Consider the following 21,170-nt stretch of genomic DNA (forward strand, 5'->3'; position numbering starts at 1 on the left):
GAACAGAGAAGACCATGGGGGAAACTTGATCCAGACATGCAAAAGTGTACCAACCATATCAATCCAGAGGATCTCTTCTAGAGCAACAAAGACACGAGGACCCAGGAACACAATGGACATGGAAAAATAAGATAATCAAATTATTTCTATCTGTATTCAATATCTTGCTGAATTAAATTTTCTTACTGGCTGGAAATGTAATGCCCATATTAGGTGAAGCATGTTCAGCTAAAAAACACATTTAACCACAAACATCTATATGACTGACTTCATTCAATTCACTGAGATAGAGGAACATCTCAGGAGTAATTTTTGGAACAGTAACACATCCAGGAATCTCATCAATGGCACTCCCGTCCTGCGATCAAAGAGTTCACAAGCGGTAACATGTTGGTTTCTCCAGTGAACTCATCTTGGGTTGGTCTATGGTTAACAGCATTGCAGACTTGGCACTGATGTCTCACACTTCTCATTAGTCCATTGGTGCTATTAGTTTTGGAAAGCACTAAGCACAACAATGTTTTTCCATTGATATGCCTTCAGTAACCGCTTTAGCCAGTATGGGGGCACCGTGAGCTGGAGCCAAACCCAGTGCCTGTGCATTGCAGGGTAGCACACTCACACTCACAGGGCGATCTAGAGCTTGCCTTGGCAATATAGGAGGAAACTGGAGCACCAAAAACTCACGTGGTCACCTTGCTGCCCACAACAGGTTCAGGGCAAAGTAAAATGAGAGAGAGAGCCTGGGTGCTGCCACCTAGGAGAAAGTGTAACATCAAAGGTCATGATATTACACTGAATTATGCGCTCGTAACAACAGAATGGGATGTTTGCTTCTTGAAAACACAAAGAACTAAACACACTTTCAGAGGGTGTTTCTAAACAGTGCCCTCCTTGTTTTACTTAATGAATTATTAATGTATTATTTTAGGAAGTGCTTTGATCATCTGCTGCCATCTACTCATAGCTTCTCCCCCAATACACACACACACATCTCGAACAGGTTTAAATTCACAGTGATTACAATATTTTGATAATAAATGAACAATCCGGAATATACCAGAGTGAAATATGTCCACTACCCATGCACACTATTCATTTGGATACCTCAATGCAACAGTGTGGATTGACAGAATGTATGCTGAGGTTTAGTTTTTAGACTTTCTACTTTCTAAGAAAGAAAGGGAAAGGGTGGTGGCATGCATGCCTCAAAAGAAACACGTGCCATCATCATATTCCTATTTTAACATTTCAGGACCCAGCGGCTGCCGGGCCGTGATAATAACCATATGTTACAGTGACATCATTGTCTCCACTTCAGTCAGACCAGCTGTTCAGCCTTAGAAACACCCTTTCATTCCCAGCGCAGCACATAATCGGACACAGCAGGGGCCAGATCTGCAAACTCTCCTATATATGCATGCACGCTTGCGATATTAAACATACTTTATTTATGTTTTAGTAGCTCTTTAAACTAAACAAGCCAACGACAGAGCTGTGTGTAATACAAGTATGCTAGCTGGTATTGACGAAACAGATATTTTTGGGTTTCACATGTTGACGTGCATCCTCTGCTAAAACTTTCTCCTTTGGCACAGGTGTGCACCGCTGCTCCCCGGATCGCTGGCCCTCCGTGGCTCTTGCAGGGGCCGCCCGGACCCGCCGCCGGCTGCGGGGCGCTGATCGCGGCGGCGCTCTCTGCAGAGGTGACGTCACCAGCCACCCCAGCCCGACCGACTGAGGGAGAGAGAGGCGCCGGTGTCATGGCTGCCATGTTGGAGAGGAAGTGATTCCTATCCGCCTAAGAAAAGGGGGCATTTTGCTTTGACTACCGACGAACGGAGTGATCTTACGACACTCGGCGAAGGTTGAGGGGTGCGGCCTCCGTTTTCCTATCCCAGGGCGGCTGCGGGAGCAGGATCTGCTCGCTAGTGTTGTCGGTGTGAGCGCAGAGAGGGGAAGATGGCGGACCCGGCGGAGTGCACCATCAAAGTGATGTGCCGTTTCAGGCCCTTGAATGGATCCGAGGTGATGAGGGGAGACAAATACATCCCCAAGTTTCAAGGGGAAGACAACGTTGTCATCGCGGTAAGTGGTGGAGGTGGAGGTGGAGGTGGAGGTGGGGGACACGGCGGAGACACCAGACGGGAGGGACAGAGAAATGGCTGTATTATTATTAAGGGGGTTAAAAGCCAAGGGCAGCGTCTGTGCTGTCCTCCCACACTGACACCCCGGCAATCAGGACATGCCACTTCACTTGCAAACGCTGTACATTGAAAGGCGAGTTTATATAAGTATTGGACATGCATCCTGTAATTATCCCAACAACACGTCCTTTGCATCCTATTTATTTCCCATTTGTAGCACCAGTAGATGTTCTCGTATTTAAAATGCACGCTATAACGTCGGTATATTGTATAACGAGTATTGTATCCTTGATCTGTGAGTTTAATGGAAGTTGGCTACTTACACACATAGGGTTGGGTCAGACAATGAGCCTAATCGTGTCTCACTGTGCTGTGCAAACAAAGGCAGCAGTAAGGTAGTGGAGCGGAAGGGTATATCGGAGGAGATTTGATATTAAAAAGTGCTTTTGAGCACATTGTTTAATTGCAGTGTATGTATATGTATGTATATTGTGCACGTAACGCTCTTGCTACGTCAATCCGACCGGTCCGCCGTGCGGGCTGCTAATTGGATGAGGCGGCCGAGTCGGAGGCCCTGCTCGCCGGGCCCGGCAGCGTCACGACACGGCGGCGCGGCGGCGGCTGTGTAACAGGTGACGGGACTGGGTGGCAGGGTGTATAGATGTATAGATGTACGATTCTTTGGCCATTATCTTTTCATTTTAAGCCTAGGAGTTGGCACTGCTAATATTAGGATGAACTGCAAACGAGAACCGTCTGATTTCACCCACCTCCCCACCCAAATGAAATGCCAATGTGTTATGAATGTAAAAGTGGTTAAAAACAAAATGCACACTCGCATCCAGCAGCGAGCAGCGCAGTGAACCAGAGAGGGTCACATCCCTGTCCCTGCATGTCCGCACAGCCGCACCTCAACCTGAGCCCCGCATCGGTGGCCAGGCGCTTCTGTGCGAGCAGTGCAGTAGCTCTAGCTGTCAGCTGTCACATTGCTTTTAATGGCCGAAAGTGTCACTAGGCCCGTTCACAGTACTGGGGACTTTGCAGTTGCGCTGGCATTGAATAGGCTACAGAATCGGCCCGACCATGTGCTGCTTGTTGAGACGAAATGTTGCGGTTAAGTCCAGTGAGAGGCCGAAAGCCCTACAGCCGCTTTGACAGCACAGCGTGATGCCTTACCCAGCCTGACACAATGTAAACAGCTGGCTGAAGTCAGATCTTTCTGGAAATATTTCAGCTCTTTTAGATTTTAGGATTTGGATTTTGGGTGATGCGTGTTGGTGGCTTGAATCAGTCTGATTGACTGAAGATTTTCACTGATTTCATCTCTCCTAGTGATGTCACAATTCACAATATGCTTAACATCCACCTAAAGTGTGATCAGCCTGGAGCTTTAAATGACTGTATAGCAAGAAGTGGGAGGAAACACACCAGTCAGTGTTAATGTGCATAAGTGTCATGAAGTCAAAGACAATGTTCATAGCGTGCAATACGCCCTATATTTGCTGAGCAGCAAACCTGATATTGTTGACGATTTCCCCCTTAAAACCGATGCATATATAGAAGGCTAAAGGTACTAAGTTAGAAACCTTAGATTGACACCTGACTCAGTCAGGCTGTGCACTGTGAGCTTTTGAATAATCGTGGTTCTGAATGCCCTACAACGCACATTAGTCATATTTCTAATACAACTTTAAAATAATATAAACGATAGACTATCCCTTTTTAAATGCATCGGCTTATCCCACGATTGTGGAAAATTGTACATGTCTACCTTAAATAGAAATCGTCTGCAGTTAGATTCTAATTGGGTGAAATGGAGTAGGCAATTGAAAAGTGACTGAATTCTTGCACATATTTAAATGCATTTGTTTTTGGATTTGAACCTAAATTTGCAAAGGGCTGATTTTTGTCAGATATATAACAACCCAATCTCATCAAGACCAGTGTCTAATTCTTTGGTTTAGCCATAGAACAAAAATGGGTTTCAATAATGTAATGTCTCATATATTTTAACCAATTATTCATGAGCATTGTGCCCCAAGTAACGATCAATACTGTTAAGTTATTTATGTCATGAAAGCTTCTTGAGTGTGTCTTAAGTGATCAGATTTATTTATTTCTGGAACATATCGAGACAAAACACAATGGTTCCACTTTCTGCTGGAGTGACCACAGCTTACATTCAAGTCTGATTGAAATTTGAATAAAACTTCCCCTGCTGCAAACAGGTTTCAGATTTCTATAGCAACAGTTTTGGTTCTTGAAAATAATTTCCAGACATTCACTACTGGAAGGCATCTTGATTAATCTAGTGTGTAACTCTGATTTGAAGGAGATTCAGGCATCCTGAAAGAGAAATTATGACAAGCAAAGGCAGAGTCACAAATACTCTGTGATTTATCTTCCTACCTAAACGTGTATGAGCTATTGCGGTTTAAATCAGGGACTGCATCCTGCATACATACACCTCCCTACCTTAAGGACTAGAATTAAGTAAATCATTTATATTATGTTGTGAAGACCAGAAAATAGAACATTCCTGCCCTGGAGGACTGTATGCTGTCTTAATGCGCTCATGATATTTATTCAGTCATTAAAAATGTTATTTTCTTAGGACTTACACTTGTATTTAGTTTTTGAAAAAATAGTTCAGCTATTGCTCTGAAGAGAGAAAACTGCTACCACTGCTACTCACAGACAGCTGTTTAACCTGTGGATTTTTGTGTTGCTTGACATCTCGTTTTGTTGTCCTTCTTTTATGCTATAAAAATGTAGCCTTCAATGGACAAAGGAGGAGTGTTTTAGCCCAGTAAGAAGGGTTTGCTGTTTGCTTTGTGTAACCAGCTCTGCCGTGTTCATTTATTTTGTCTTCTCTTTTAAGTAAGTGTTGAGTTTTAGCATCTATACTAATGTGAATGTGTTTAATATGGTCTGAAGCTGGTAAATTTAGGCACCGCCCCGCTACTTCAAATAAAGGAAATGCCTTTACTTGAGCCAGAGCTGCTGCTGTTTTTTGGCCAAGTGATGACATCTGCTTCCATCAGCAGCAAAACACCCTATTGTTGTATGGTTTTACAGGTTACAGTACCTGATACATGATGAATACATGATTCTGATGGGTTGGTTGAAGCTCTAGTCTAACTAGTAACCAAAATAAGTGAGTTTGCGGTCTCTCCAGTTCTAATGGGAATGAAATCTGTGCTGGCTGTTATTGTTGATTTTCTTAAATGTCTGTTTAGTACAAAGCAGGTTCTTCCACAGGAATTGATGACTACTATGTTTGTTTCTTTAAACAATTTTAGTAACTTTCAATTATTAGTCACTTCTGTCTCATTAAACACGACCTGATTTTACAGTTACATAATGCTGCTTTGTAGCTGTCAAAAGAAACTTCCTTGCCTCTTCCATATTTCACCAAATTAAACAAACTGCTTAAAGTAATATGAATTATACTGACAGAGCAAGTTAAATATTAAATGTATTGTTCTGAACTTTGAAGTATCTCATGATCAAATTGAACACGCCTTAAATGTGGGCGGTGTAAGAATCTAGGTTATCTGTGCTTGGTTTTACTGAGCACCTAGCAGTGGATAGTGAGGCAATACTTGGTTCAGCAGTTATTTGTCCCTACAATTTGTGTGCTCATTGTGTAGCCTATATATGTTTTTGTAATGGTAATGTAACCCTTGTACTATTGGTACTATTTTTTACCCACGGATTTGGACAGTGCCGTTTTTGAGCAGTGTTCGCTGTAGCTGGAATAGTGTTGTGCCTCTGTCGTGTTTCACAGTGTCTGGGCTCCTTTTGTTGTCACAGTGTTGGGTAACTGCTGCCCCTATTTTAATAACACCTCTGTAACCCCTGGGCCTGAGAGCAGTGGGCAGGTTTTGCATGGTAATCCCTTGCTGTTTCTCCTGGCAACGGATAACTAGCATGAACCAACCAGATTCAAATTGAAATACTATTGATGCTTATGTGTGGCTGCTAATCCGGCAGTTCAAAATTAAATTCAGCCATTTCTCAGCGTTTACTTTTACAGTGGCCAAAGAGGCACTTTATTTATGGAGTAGTTTTCTAGGTGATGCCTTTGGAGATGCACTTGGGTTTTCATAGTAACTAGTGGAATTTCTATTTTAACATGAGAAACTGGGAATCCACTGATCTGACCCCTACTGTGTGTGTCTTTGCACTGTGTGTCTTTCCCCCTTTAAAGAGAGTGCATTGGAAGACACATTCTGGTGTTATCTATGCAACTTGCAATATGGAAATAGTGGAGCTGCCTTCTCTGACTTATTATAATCTGCTAATGCATTTGCAACCTGTATGCAAGTAGTGTGGAAAATCTAAAAAGGACAGAGTGCTGCATTTCTTTATAGTATTATTTAATTTAGCATCTGAGTATTCTAAAGACTTTACTATTTATTAATTGCATATAGTGTACATAATCTGTGCAAGAACATCTGCATCCATACAATGTCCTCAAGGTTTCAGGAGTGCTGCATTTCTCAGCAATTATATAGTTTTTCATGTGAGTGTTTAAAATAATAACTTTACTATTGATTAATTGCATCTAGTTTAAATATTGTTTTTGAAAATTACTAACTTCTGTACAAGTTACATCATTACATTCGTTCAAGCTTATGCACATCCTAAAATACAGAAGATCACAAGAAGAAAAAATATGGGGCTGTTTCAGTAAGTAAAGACACCTCTGCATACTGAATTCCAGTGTTTGAAACATTTAAATCAAAGTATACAGGGACTGTCTGCATTAAAATACAAGAGGCAGAGTATAAGCAAAAGCTTTCATGTTTATATTTTAAGACCACTCCGGTTTGCTAAAATAGCAAAAGCAAGGGTGCATTATTTCTGTCTCCAGACCCATTACTCATACACGAGGTCTGGTCAGCTCTCAGAGAAAATAGCCACGTTTCCATTTAAGTAGTCTGACTTGGTTAGCTGCATGGCCAGCTTTAGCATGATTTGACTACTTCAGCTCCAGCTAAAAACGAAACCCCCTGACATGGTGCAGTCCTCCACTTAAGGTTATACATTTCATATTCAGTGCGTCATTGAGACGGGAAAATCTTTTTTCCTCCTTGGGACTTCTCTCTGTGGCAGATCTTTTTTTTCCTGTATTGGAGTTTTTGTGAGAGAATCCCAGAATAAATTAATTTATGAAAATTAATAGATGTTACTTTCAGAGCATCCTAACCAATGTAACAATCGCTTGAGCATGATCAGAGTGCTGTATTATTTCTGTCCTTCATGGCCTGACATCCAAAACTGCTTCATGAATTGTGACTCAAGTTTATCCTTATATTCTGAATGGGTCATATGCTTGTTTGCACCATATCAGCTGAATTGCCTTGGGGTGATGTAAAGGTCTGCTAAATCCTATGACAAATAAATTAGAGATGTCAGTTGTTTGACGTAAAAAAGGACATTTAATTCATGTCAGCTATTACCTTGGTTTTCAGGTATCCACAGTTAATTGATTTGACTAATGTTTTTATATATATTCATTTTAAGCATTAAGTGTTTTCTAGATTTTTATATTTTCAAAGATGAAGTAAGGTTCCCAGTATTGAGGCAATATTCTGGACATTCATATTAATGCTGGAAGAATGTTTTGAATAACACTTGGTAAAGCCTAGTGAATTACCATTCTTTGTCCTCTGACCTCTTAGCTTTCATTAAACTCATAATGTATCAGTTTGTAAGAACCCATTTATCATAAAACACTATGGCATTGTGTTGCTTTCACTCTAGTTAGTTTTGAAATAGCGTTTTAATGTTTTAAACACATGAGCAATAGCAACCGTTTTCAAAAGAAATCAAGGATTCTTAAATGTGATTGAATATGTTCAAATTCATGTACCATCTTAGATATGCAATTTATATTTGAAATTATTAAATGGGTTATTTGATGCAATATTTAAATCTACCTAATGAGATCATTTTTAGGAGATGAAATGTACTTGGCTGGGGGCTGGAACGAATGTGCAAAAGTTCAGTTAATGGAAATCTGCTGGATCACACAAAAATGATGGCACTCTAACATGCTGACAACCAGTAATCTGAAAATGTTTTAACTTTTTGGTTGTTTGAGTCATATAGATGTGACTTTCTGAGTATTAGTCTGTTCAGGTTAAACATTGGGGGTATTATCTTATATGAAAATGTGGCTCCTACTTTCTGATTTAGCCTTTGTTCAGGATCCAACTAAAGTTAATAGTTAACCCATAAAATATTACTTGCTCAATCAAATGTAAATTTACAAGGACATCCCATGTGCCAATAAAGTGTGCAGTTGAAATTGGTATTATTGAAATTTCAAACATATTTGATCTGTTATGTTCCCAACTTCACAACACAATATTTACCCTAGGTTTATTTAACTGTTAATATGGCTCGCATGATTGAATTAATGCTGGTTAAATATCAACCCCCCCCCAGACTTCAGGAATTAAAAATTGAAAGATTACCACTACTAGGTTTGGAAATAAATTTCTCCAATGCAGGATTATGATTTATTTATATTTTTTGTGTGAAAATTGGATTAAATCATGCTGGAGCAAGGCTGAAGTAGAAGAGGAGTCTTTGGGGTAGGAAGGGATGGGATTAGAAAAATAGTCTGTTTCAGTGATCGATGCCATGTTGAAATTTATAATGCAGACGTTAATCGGTTAGCCATGCTGCTGATGTATTTGCTTCTATCCAATATCAACTTTCAAGTGTGTGTGTGTGATTTTAAAAGAAAATGATTAAATCTGAATTGTATACTGTACTTGGGAAAGCAACATGTAAACATGTCCAAAATGTTCAGTTTTTGGATACTCAAGCAGCAATAAAATTAATACTTTTACTAATTAGCAGTTATAATGTTGGTGTTCTGTATTTTTAAATGATGTGCCACTTGTATTTAAGTAAAACAAAAACAATATTAGCCAGGTCACGCTATTGGAGTTCAAATCCTTGCAAAACAATGTAAATCAATTGGTTTATTCTCCCCACTCAACGGTAGTGTGTGCGCTCACATTCAGGACATTCTTCATGCTCCTAAACATGGGGATGTGCATTTCCTTCTTTTTAGCAATCTGGCGGAGATTTCAAGAGAAGGCTTTGAATCTGAACACTGGCAGGAAGTTGTCATTTTCCCATGAACTGCAGGCAACCTCCCAAAATCACTTTACTGGCAATGCTGGCATATTTCTGAACCCACACTGATAGAAAATTGAGTACCAGCAATCAGATTAGTTTCTGTTCTATGCTAATGTTTTTTTTTTTTTTTTTTTAAGCTAGTAGGGAGATTTTATAATGCAATAAAAAAAAAAAAAAGTCAACTTTGAGGGATTTGAGGAAATGCAAGTCTTTCACTGACAATAACCATTGAAAGCTGCTTGCAGGTTTCCTCCATGACCAATCAGACTTGTATTTGTACTTGTCTTGTATTTCTAATTCTGAGGCAAGTTCCAGGAAACCTGTAGCAGGATAAGTGAGCCCCCTGCAGTGCAATACAGCATAATCTGTAAAATGTCACTTCCACCCACTCTTTTGCTGATCCACCTTTTAAACCATAGCTTCTAAAAATATATAGGCCTACTTGTATTTTATTTTTCCTTTCATAATTATTTTACAACTTTATTCACATGCTGTATTGATAAGAATACCTGCGTTATCTCTAACTATTTATCTGTTTGTTAAATCATTAGACAATACATAGCTTATATAAATATTCTTAGGAGATAGGTTTGTGTTTTCCATATCCTATTACCTCCCTTGACCTGAGCTTTCCTAGGGCGATCTACAGTGTCGCGTAAAGTAACTATCCTTTTTGATAGTGTTACTGTTCTGTGATTCATTTGTATCCACTGGAGAAAAGTTAATTAAAGGGCCGAGCTGCAAGATTGTGCATCTTCTCATTTACGGGAATAATATCATGTCTGGAAGTGGGAATGGATTTTTCTTCTTTTTTTGCATGGTTCACAAAGCGGAGGCTGTTAGTGTGTTGCTGCTGGTGTCGGACAGCTGAGCTGCATGAGGTCTGCACAGCCTCAAAGCACATCTGTTTTTGTACTTTCCTTTGCAAATGGCCAGTATGTCCTCATCCCTAAGGGTGTATGCCACTGCTGCTGTGCTGTAAGGGATTTCCGTTGATGCCACATGTAGGTGTAGTGGCATGACTAAATAGTTAGTTTAACTTTAGGTTGATTAGTTTTCAAAATGACGGGATGCGACACTTGAATTTAAAATGTCACTCTCCTTCGTTTAAATGGCGCCTTTGTCTCCTAAAACCGAAAGCAGGGCTTTGCCACTGGGATGACCTGCCTTGTTTGCATTCTGCAGTGTGTGACTGTATGCAGCTCAAGGGAACAGCCACATGAGCATGAAGGGGTGGGGGGGCGGGGTTAGCCGTAAAGACAACTTTCTATTGAGATAAATTGTGGCATTGAATTTGTTAGAAAATCTGCAAGCAGTAAACATGATATGCCATTGACCTGACAGAAGCATACCAGCATACCATTGTTAAATTCATACATTTAAAACTTAAAACTTGATAGATTGGTTTATATTAGTTCTGCTTGTGCCCAGTTTAGAAGAGTGAAGGAAACCATGACCTGTCCATAAACTGTATAACTGACCTATCCAGTAACAAATTATAGATTTACCTAGAACAAAGTCATCTGATGAAAATAGACCATGTCCATGATTGTTTGTGAATAGAAACTGAATTAATTATCAATTTCCCCCCCCATTTAATTAACGTAACTCTTTCCTCTCCTAGGGTAAACCATATATGTTTGATCGAGTCTTCCAGTCAAGTACTACACAAGAGCAAGTGTACAATGCATGTGCCCAGAAGATTGTCAAAGGTAAGGGATTTTAATACTCAGCATTTCCATGGTGCTTGCAATTTGTATTCACTGCTACGGTGACAAGAATATTAAGAGGGTCTTTGATGATGCTGTGTCGTTTCACAAAAAGGCTGGAGTGTATTGACTGGCTTCTGCCGCCCAATAAATTACACCCCCTGTACTCATAGTCTCATATATGAATATATGTAATCCATAGTGCTTGCTAACAGTAGTTAATTGTGAACAGATGCTGATTTAAGGGATTATGGTTAAGCATGGTTTAACTTCCATTTTTGCATGTTTTTAAAAGATGTTACAGGAAATCAATGTCTCTTAGAACCTTTATTTTTAGTTTATTCACACATACTCCTTAATCTTTATTGAAGGCATCTTAACTTGTTTTAAAGTAGAAATTCTCACCTCAGTGGACAGTCTGCTTTAAGGCCTCGACACACTATCGATTTACAATCGATTGTATGCAATTACATCTCATTGGATTTTCGGTAAAATGCTAGCCATCTCCGCCAGTCATCTGAGGTGAAATGCTGTGCAACGTAATGAGGCAATCTGCTAACAGTCTTCCTGCAAAAGGTTTTGGCAGCGAGGTGAAATATAAAAATGGGTATCCATGGTTTTCTAATCTTCCCTGTCAATGACAAACTTAAAGTGGTCTTGCATTGTATTTTTTTTTTTTCTTTAAATGATGAATACAATTTCCAAGGTAACGCGTATATCTAAATATAATAAAATTAAGTTATGTTGGCATAGTCATTTTATACTTTTTATATATATATGGTACTGTGCAAAAGTTTTAGGCAGGTGTGCTTTCAAAGCAGTGCTTTCAAAAATAGACATGTTAATAGATTATATTTATCAATGAAATAAATGCAAAGTGACTGAACAGAATTAAAATCTAAATCAAATCCATATTTGGTGTGACCACCCTTTGCATTCAAAACAGCATCAATTCTTCTAGGTACACTTGCACAAAGTCAGGGATTTTGTAGGCATATAGTCAGGTGTCTGATTAAACAATTATACCAAACAGGTGCTAATGATCATCAATTCAATATGTAGGTTGAAACACAATCATTGACTGAAACAGAAACAGCTGTGTAGGAGGAATAAAACTGGGTGAGGAACAGCCAAGCTCAGCTAACAAGGTGAGGCTGCTGAAGACAGTTTACTGTCAAAAGTCAGACACCATGGCAAGACTGAGCACAGCAACAAGACACAAGGTAGTTATACTGCATCAGCAAGGTCTCTCCCAGGCAGACATTTCAAGGCAGACAGGGGTTTCCAGATGTGCTGTCCAAGCTCTTTTGAAGAAGCACAAAGAAATGGGCAATGTTGAGGACCGTAGACGCAGTGGTCAGCCAAGGAAACTTACTGAAGCAGATGAGACCCATCATGCTTACTTCCCTTCGCAATCGGAAGATGTCCAGCAGTGCCATCAGCTCAGAATTGGCAGAAAACAGTGGGACCCTGGTACACTCATCTACTGTCCGGAGAAGTCTGGTCAGAAGTGGCCTTCATGGAAGACTTAAAAGACAAAGACAAAAAGCCATACCTCCGATGTGGCAACAAGGTCAAGCGACTCAACTATACATGAAAACACAGGAACTGGGGAGCAGAAAAATGGCAGCAGGTCATGAGTCAAAATTTGAAATATTTGTGTGTAGCAGAAGGCAGTTCGTTGGCCAAAGGGCTGGAGAGCAGTACACGAATGAATGTCTGCAGGCAACGGTGAAGCATGGTGGAGGTTCCTTGCAAGTTTGGGGCTGCATTTCTGCAAATGGAGTTGGGGATTTGGTCAGAATTAATGATTTCCTCAATGCTGAGAAGTACAGACGGATACTTATCCATCATGCAAATGTATTCTGCAGCAAGACAGTGACCCCAAACATACAGCGACAGTCATTAAGAACTATCTTAAACGTAAAGAAGAACAAGGAGTCCTGGAAGTGATGGTATGGCCCCCACAGAGCCCCGATCTCAACATCATCGAGTCTGTCTGGGATTACATGAAGAGAGAGAAGCAAATGAGGCTGCCTAAATCCACAGAAGAGCCGTGGTTAGTTCTACAAGATGTTTGGGCCAACCTACCTGCTGAGTTCCTTCAAAAACTGTGTGCAAGTTTACCTAGAAGAATTGATGCTGTTTTGAAGGCAAAGGTTGGTCACACCTAATATGGATTTGATTTAGATTTTTCTTCTATTCACTCACTTTGCATTTAGTTCATTGATAAATATAATGTCTATTTTTGAAAGCATTCTTACTTTACAGCATTTTTTCTTACCTGCCTAAAACTGTTGCACTGTACTGTATATATATCCTGGTTGAGGCTCACATGGACATTAGATTCATGGTGCAATAGTGAGGTGTCAATAACCATTTCATCGATGCCAAACGATTAAGTTACTTCAAAATCATGTATCTGGGCCTTAATAACTCAACTTCTAAAATGGGATGGTTAGATATGTCTAAGATCAAATCCTACTATTAGTTTTGTTTTGCGTATTTTTGTAATAACACCACTGGTAAGGAGTATAGGAAGTGGTACTTTTCTTTCACCTCTGAAATAATTATGAATGTACCTCATTACAACTGTTGATGTCCTAGGTTACACTGAAAGAAAGCGTTGCCATTGTAATGATTCATTTTCTTACTGGTTGACTGCCCTCTTGTGTTTTCCGTGCTCCTCTCTTGTTGTCGTGCTTAATAACCCATAACCATAACCAGGGGCAGTGGTTGTAGCTGGCTGTCTGTGATTCTCCAGCCTGAGGGATTGTGAAATTCACAGGGCACCAGAATCTTCTTCTCCAACTCATTCATCTCAGAGAAGTCTTCAGCAGGCCTGATCTGCCTCGTTCCTAATCGCTGATATCTGCTTTTTTTTTTTTGTTAGATGTTCTTGAAGGATATAACGGAACAATATTTGCCTATGGACAGACGTCTTCTGGTAAAACACACACAATGGAGGCAAGTACCAAGTGCAGGAGAGCACCTTCCTGTAGGAAAAATATTTAACTTACATTCTTTGTAATGGGGTCTCATTTCTCATTTAACCTCACAAAAATAAAAATGCCTTTGAGTTAATTTTCTAATATCAAAATCAAATTGTCAAGATGTTGTCGACATGTATACGCTTCACATTTCATATTATTTGGAGTGAAAATGCTGTAGTTTGATATAATATTCAAAACAATCAGACCTAAGAAAATGAACATAGTTTTGTTTAATTGTTGCTCTGTTTGTCTGCAGTTTTGTCTTGTTTTGAGGTTTGTTTCAAATTGTAACAAAGTGCTTGATTTTTCAGGGTGTTCTCCACGATCCAGATGAAATGGGGATCATCCCAAGAATAGTCCAAGACATTTTCAATTACATTTACTCCATGGATGAAAACTTGGAGTTTCATATCAAGGTATAACATCCCTGACTGTATCTGAGAGCTTTGCTGAGTTCTCTATAAGGAACTTTTTACTGATATTGTGTGTTTGTTTTTTGCAGGTTTCATATTTTGAAATTTATTTGGACAAGATTAGGGACCTTTTGGATGGTAAGTTTCATAAATACATTCACAAATGTTTAAATTCAAAGCTTGGTAAACAAGGCAAGCTGTTTATCACAGCTTAAGAACCTAGAACCAGAGGTGGTTATGAAGATTAGGAGACACCTCAGGCCGTATTTGTAGCATTCAGAGATCCAAGCTTTGTGAAAATGACTTGCTCCTGTCGGAGAAGGATGAGGAAGATTATCTTTCAGGACATGGATGACCTCAGTTGCATGCATTACATGGTTGTTGCTCTGCAGTTTCTCTCAATGCTGTCCTTATTGGATTGACTTTCCATTGGTCTGTAATGTTTTGTGCTTCATATCTCATTCTTTCTGAGCCTGCTTCATTGGTGTGGGTGCCTAGATTTAGTGGTTTTATCTGGAAACACTTTAGTCTTGAGTTCATCTCTTTGGACACAAGCCCAGTCTGTACCAAAGGCTGCGGTAGACATGTGCAGGGGTGCTGTTATTTAGTATTGTAGACTGCCCATCGTATATAGTTTATAAGGGCAGTCTATTTTACCATTTTCACTTGCTTTTATTTCCCCCTTGGACAATGTTGAGAAGACCATAAAGAACAAATGCATTCCGTATGTCTGTTAGGTCCCTTGGTATTTAACATGTTACTTATTCTATTATCTTGCAGTTTGTCTATGTTTTAGATTGAAATTATATTAATGTAGTTACATTTCAAAGGTCTAGCAAATATGTGGCTTGCAGCACAGATCTAGGTCTGGGCTGTTGATCTTGTCTGCAAAACTGCTATTGTTCAGAACTGAAAGAGATGAAGAAAAAGCCCTGCCCAATTCCTGCAGTTTATGACTAGAGATGTAAATTTTTTGTCACCACTAATGGCTTCTCTATTACATGGATTTCATATTTTAAAACAGCAGCTTATATCTTAATGTCTGTTCAGAAGAATCTGGCAGCAGGCACTAATGCAGAAGTAAACTTACAGGACATTGTTATAGAAGTCTTGATTTGACTATTGCTGTTGCAAAAATATTAATACAATGCCTGATTGTAATCTTTCTGCAACAACACAATTAATTTCACCACCTGCATCACTGATTTTTGTTTAATTACTTTAGTATTTTTTTTTTATGTTTCACTAAGCATAGCACTCGGAAATGTTGCTCATACCACTCTTTAGTGTTACTTAACATGCATATTACATTTCCATTGAGTGCACATAGAACAAATTGCACACGGATCAGATGCTGATTTAGATGTAAGTGACAGTAAAAACATTATGCGTCTAATATTAGAACTGATGTACAGTGTAAGAGAAATGTTGCTATGGAAAATGTAATCTTATTTTTTATATAGATAGCTGTATATCTGTCTATATAATCTGTGTGTTTATATATAGGTATGTATGTTTATTTTTGTTAAAATGCTTGACAATTGACCTTTTATAATACGTTTGTCATTTTGACAATCAATTTTCTTTTTCAGTTTCAAAGACTAATCTGTCTGTACATGAAGACAAAAACAGAGTTCCTTATGTCAAGGTGAGACTCCACTCTGTTGTCAAGCAAAACAACCAACTCTTTAGTTCGTAGGATACAGAAGCAATTGAAATCCTTATAACAGGATACACATTATATTATTAATGTCAGATTAATTGTAAAACACCTTTTGCAGAGATTTAGCGTTCCTAAAAATAATGGTCTTACCCAGTATTCTTGTATAGGTTTCCCCGATAATACAAAATGTATGAATATATTCACTTCCCCACTTTATTGTAAACCTCTACCTTTATTCAGGTTGGCCAGAAAAAGGCATATTGTGCTCTCCGTTGTGAAGCAGATTGATTTTGAGTAACAATCTGAATCTACCTCAATCCTTTAGGGTTGCACTGAGCGATTCGTCTGTAGCCCAGATGAGGTCATGGACACTATCGATGAAGGAAAATCCAATAGGCATGTAGCCGTAACAAGTAAGTGGCTATTGATTTATGCAGATAATTTCTACTGACCTTTAAGACCTTCTAATAAAAAGTCTGAGATACACATTTGTATGTAAACTACTGAACATGTTAGCTGATTAATCTCTCATTCAGTTTTCATTAAATCAGGGTTATTGTGGGCCATGAAAAGTGGGAAATATTTACTTATTGACCTCCAGAGCTCTGGTGCCCAGAAGCAATTGTCTGCTACAAAGCCCCTTTCTCCTACACCTAGAAAGATAGAATAACAAAAATAATCATATGATCTCTGCGTATATTGTTTAAATGACAGAAACCATAGTTTTCGTTGCATGTAAATATGTACTTGCTATTAGGAAAATGGAAAGAGACGAGGCACACAGCTCTGACCTGTGATTAACGGAAGTACAGCACTCTAAAAGCGCAATTGTAAAGCAATTGTAGGGGACTTCTTTTCATAGGTTGTCTAATGCTGGGGTCACACTACAGGATTTCAGCCCCGATTTGACCCTCACGACAAATCGGCACTGATCGTCACGACAAGCATACTGGTCGAGGCGTGTCCCCGCTACCGTTGGTTGAGTAGTGTGAGACGATTTTATTAAACATGTTTAATATTTACGACTCAATCGGCACCGATTGTGGAGGGTGGCGTGATCAGCAGCCAAAGAGAGCTGAGCTGATTGAAGAAGAGAAAAGAAACGGGAAGAATAAACTTGACAGGAGAAGATTTTCATATGTATTTATTAAAATACTTCAACTACCAATGGTTGTTTGTATAATACAGGGAAAATAATATTTTCAAATGCAAATACCAATAAGTATCTGTAATTGACCCAGGTCTGTGCAAAATATCGATCCCTACTGTTGCTCACCTCTAACTCTCACACAGAGTATCACAATATTGCCCTCGCTTCCCCAGCCATGTCTTCACACACATCCTCTTTTCTCTCTGCTTTGTGTGTTTGTCCGCACAGACGAACACAAACAGCAACAGCAGTTTGTGGTCGCGTTCTTTCCACAGTTTTGCACAGATCTGCAGAAATCCACTGATCCCATTTGTGGAGCAGCGCAGATCTGCGCTACACAGACGTGACCTGTACATGTGCACGTCCGTGTTTGTTTACCTTTTCTCTGGATGGATCACGTGTTTCTGAGAGATGTGGGGAGTTTGGAGGCTGTGACGCAGATCCCCACAACAAAGGATTTCAGTTCAGTCGTGAAGTGTGTGACCCCCTGTACTTAAGCGATCGTGTAGTTGTGCGCTCCTTCACGACACAGAAGACATGCGTTCGGTGCAAAATAGTCGTTAAGTGTGAGCTGCCCACTGTTCACAATATCGGGTCGGATTGTAGAACTCGTGTAGTGTGACCCCGGCATAAGGTATTGAGGTAAAGCTTATCAAGAGTAACGTTCCCCAAATAGATCATGAAAATGTTAACGCTCCATTGATTCGTTTTTGCAAATGTTTTTATTTTAATTTATCTTTCAGATATGAATGAACACAGCTCCAGAAGTCACAGCATCTTTCTGATTAACGTCAAACAGGAAAACACTCAGACTGAGCAGAAACTAAGTGGAAAGCTTTACTTGGTAGATTTGGCGGGTAGTGAAAAGGTAAATTTATTGTAACTGGTTAATGTTCTTCAGACGCTCACCCTTTGGGCAGCTTTTCTCAAAGTCAGTGATGCACTTATTGAAATTTCTATGTTTCAAAGAGCCTCTCATCGGATTTTCCTTTTTGCATCTGTAGCGGCAGATCAATATGACAGCAGAAACTGTTTATGAAGACTTCAATGTGAAGATGTTTTGTATTTTGTATTGTATTGTTACATTTTGGTCTCTCACCGGAGACTAAGAAGTAATTACAGAACGTCTTTTTGTGAAGTCATTATACTGTGCAGGTGATAGGCCATCACTGTTGTATTCTGTTTTAAACTGTTCTAAAAGCTCTTGGCTTTATTTTGTTTGTGACATTTGATTAGATACGCCACAGCCCTTCAATTATTGATCGACTGTGGTTTGGGGAAACTACACTGCTAAAGTATTCCTGTGTGCGTCTGTGCAGGTCAGTAAAACCGGAGCAGAAGGAGCTGTGCTCGACGAAGCGAAAAACATCAATAAGTCTTTGTCATCGCTTGGAAATGTCATCTCGGCCCTGGCGGAAGGCACTGTAAGTATATCTTTGAAACCTTCTCAAGACAGCGAGTGTTTATTACATGTGTGATAGATAATGTGCAGAGAAATAAAATGGCTGCAGTTTTATCTTGCGCGAACTTACATTATTGTACGTATGCTTTTGTTTTCTCAGACATATATTCCGTACAGAGACAGTAAAATGACACGAATTCTTCAAGATTCCCTCGGCGGAAACTGCAGGACCACCATCGTCATCTGCTGCTCCCCATCCTCCTACAATGAAGCGGAGACCAAGTCAACGCTGATGTTTGGCCAGAGGTATGATCAGTTGCCATTATAAGCTCAAGGGGGGGATAGACAGTCAAGTGTCTTGGGCTCTAGTGTATGTGCAGTACGACTGTGCCAAGTTTAATTTCGTTTGTATTCATGGACAGAGCCAAGACCATTAAGAACACTGTGTGTGTCAATGTGGAGCTCACAGCAGAACAGTGGAAGAAGAAGTATGAAAGAGAGAAGGAGAAGAACAAGACCTTAAGGAACACCATTCAGTGGCTTGAGAACGAGCTCAACAGATGGCGTAACGGTAAGTCCCTGGCCTCAGTGCACCACGCATGCCCGCGGCTTCTGTCGGTTGTGAGGTTTGCTAATCATTGTAAGGATAAGATACAGATTTGTCCATTTACTACATACTACATGTAGAAATACGAATTCCCTTCTATAGTGGGTGTCATGTATTCTTCCCTTTGAACGTTGTGCTCTTCGTTTCCAGGTGAAAGCGTGCCCGTTGACGAGCAGTTTGACAAGGAGAAGGCCAATGCAGAGTTCCTGGCTCTGGACAATGTGGTCAACAATGAGAAGCCGGCTCCCTCGCCCGGGATCCCAGGGGTGAAGCTCACCGATGCCGAGAGAGCCAAGTGTGAAGTCGAGATCGCAAAACTGTACAAACAGTTGGATGACAAGGTACGTTTGGCTTGAGATCAGCCTTGATCCCTTCCAGTGAAGGGGTTTGATCATTTTGTAGGATTTTGCCTTTATCAGATCCCTTCAAGTGTAAAATATGAGAGATGTTTACATTGTGTGTAAACATTAATCTATAAACCTAATTTACATGCAGATTTGAAGCTGCGTACCTAAAGTGTGACCCTTTTCCTAATTAGCATTTCATTTACAACACGGTTATAAATTTGTGGTGAATGAGATCGCTGTTGTATTTGGTTCTTACTTTTGAATTTGATTGTCTGTTGATAAAGAATGAACTGGCTCAATAAAGAACCCTCTGAACTTTTGATTGTTGTTTTTCGGTTTGGGTTTTGTTACTGAAACTCTACAGGCTGTAACGCCCGCACTTCTGCTTTCTGCTTCTGTTTGTTCAACAGGATGACGAGATCAACCAACAGAGCCAGTTGGCAGAGAAACTGAAGCAACAGATGCTGGATCAGGAGGAGGTAGGATTCCCGTTGGGCTGTGTGTAAAACAGGGCTGCACATGCTGTTTACACGCAGCTTATTTGCAGTTTAAAAGCATGAGCAACATGTGCATTCCAGTCTGGACGAGCTGGAGGCCTGGTTGTGTTGTGTACGGTGTACCAGCCTCATCTCTCCCCTGTGCAGCACAGCATCCGTTCAGCTTGATCAGATAATGCCTCCTGATCTGCCATTTGTTTTCTATCTGGTTTGTTTACAATTCTGTGGATCGTTGAAAACCATGACTTTGATGTATTCTGCAAACGGAGTTCTGGTCGAAATAATCGTTTTTAAAAAGATGAACTGTCTGACAGTGATTTATTAAGATCAAGTTTCTGCTTTTGGAGCATCCTGTTGAAGAGAGGCAAGTGACACGAGGGCCTGGTTTGACCCCTGTGTTGTGCTGTCCTGTCCACAGCTCCTGGCCTCCTCCCGACGCGACCACGACAACCTACAGGCCGAGCTGAACCGGCTGCAGTCCGAGAACGAGGCCTCTAAGGAGGAGGTGAAGGAGGTGCTGCAGGCCCTGGAAGAGCTAGCGGTCAACTACGATCAGAAGTCCCAGGAGGTGGAGGACAAGACCAAGGAGTTCGAGATGCTTAGCGAGGAGCTGAACCAGAAATCGGTAGGGAGCGGCAGCACCTGTGCTAGCCGGCCTTGTCTGTTTCTGATGCTCTAGTGTTAAAGTTCTCATTCATTCAGTTCATCCCTATAATGTAACGCTGTTGAAGAATTCCCACACTAAGTAGAAGAAATGTCTCCTCACTGCTCTTTGTTGACCCTTCTTTATCTAGACCATTCTGGCATCAATTGACTCTGAGCTTCAGAAACTTAAGGAAATGACAAACCACCAAAAGAAGAGAGTCACCGAAATGATGTCCTCTCTGCTCAAAGATCTGACCGAAATAGGCATTGCAGTTGGCAGTAATGATATCAAGGTAAGACGCCTCTGGTCTGCTCTACTGCGTGTTAACCAGAGCCCTGAGTGGCTCAAACTTCTCAATGTTTAAGTCACTGCTTTTACAAGAACCATTATTCAGTTAAGCTTGCATCCTACAGGAGTTCAGACTCGGTTCAC

At 40.2% G+C, this 21,170-nt stretch overlaps 1 protein-coding gene across 1 annotated transcript in view; it reads left to right on the plus strand.

The window, feature by feature from the left end:
• The first annotated feature begins 1,725 nt into the window (after positions 1 to 1,725).
• Positions 1,726 to 21,170, plus strand: part of LOC136763633 (kinesin-1 heavy chain) — a 28,920-nt gene continuing 9,475 nt past the window's right edge. Inside the window, exons 1-15 of the mRNA XM_066717767.1 lie at positions 1,726 to 2,088; positions 10,936 to 11,023; positions 13,914 to 13,987; positions 14,325 to 14,429; positions 14,516 to 14,564; positions 16,019 to 16,074; positions 16,415 to 16,502; positions 17,983 to 18,107; positions 18,559 to 18,663; positions 18,802 to 18,947; positions 19,064 to 19,212; positions 19,399 to 19,589; positions 20,006 to 20,074; positions 20,511 to 20,717; positions 20,887 to 21,030. Coding sequence (XP_066573864.1) covers positions 1,963 to 2,088; positions 10,936 to 11,023; positions 13,914 to 13,987; positions 14,325 to 14,429; positions 14,516 to 14,564; positions 16,019 to 16,074; positions 16,415 to 16,502; positions 17,983 to 18,107; positions 18,559 to 18,663; positions 18,802 to 18,947; positions 19,064 to 19,212; positions 19,399 to 19,589; positions 20,006 to 20,074; positions 20,511 to 20,717; positions 20,887 to 21,030 — 1,722 coding nt within the window. The 5' untranslated portion in view covers positions 1,726 to 1,962. The remainder of the gene's footprint in view (positions 2,089 to 10,935; positions 11,024 to 13,913; positions 13,988 to 14,324; positions 14,430 to 14,515; positions 14,565 to 16,018; positions 16,075 to 16,414; positions 16,503 to 17,982; positions 18,108 to 18,558; positions 18,664 to 18,801; positions 18,948 to 19,063; positions 19,213 to 19,398; positions 19,590 to 20,005; positions 20,075 to 20,510; positions 20,718 to 20,886; positions 21,031 to 21,170) is intronic.

This window comes from Amia ocellicauda, chromosome 2 (genome assembly GCF_036373705.1).
Source record: "Amia ocellicauda isolate fAmiCal2 chromosome 2, fAmiCal2.hap1, whole genome shotgun sequence".
Classification (NCBI taxonomy): domain Eukaryota; kingdom Metazoa; phylum Chordata; class Actinopteri; order Amiiformes; family Amiidae; genus Amia; species Amia ocellicauda.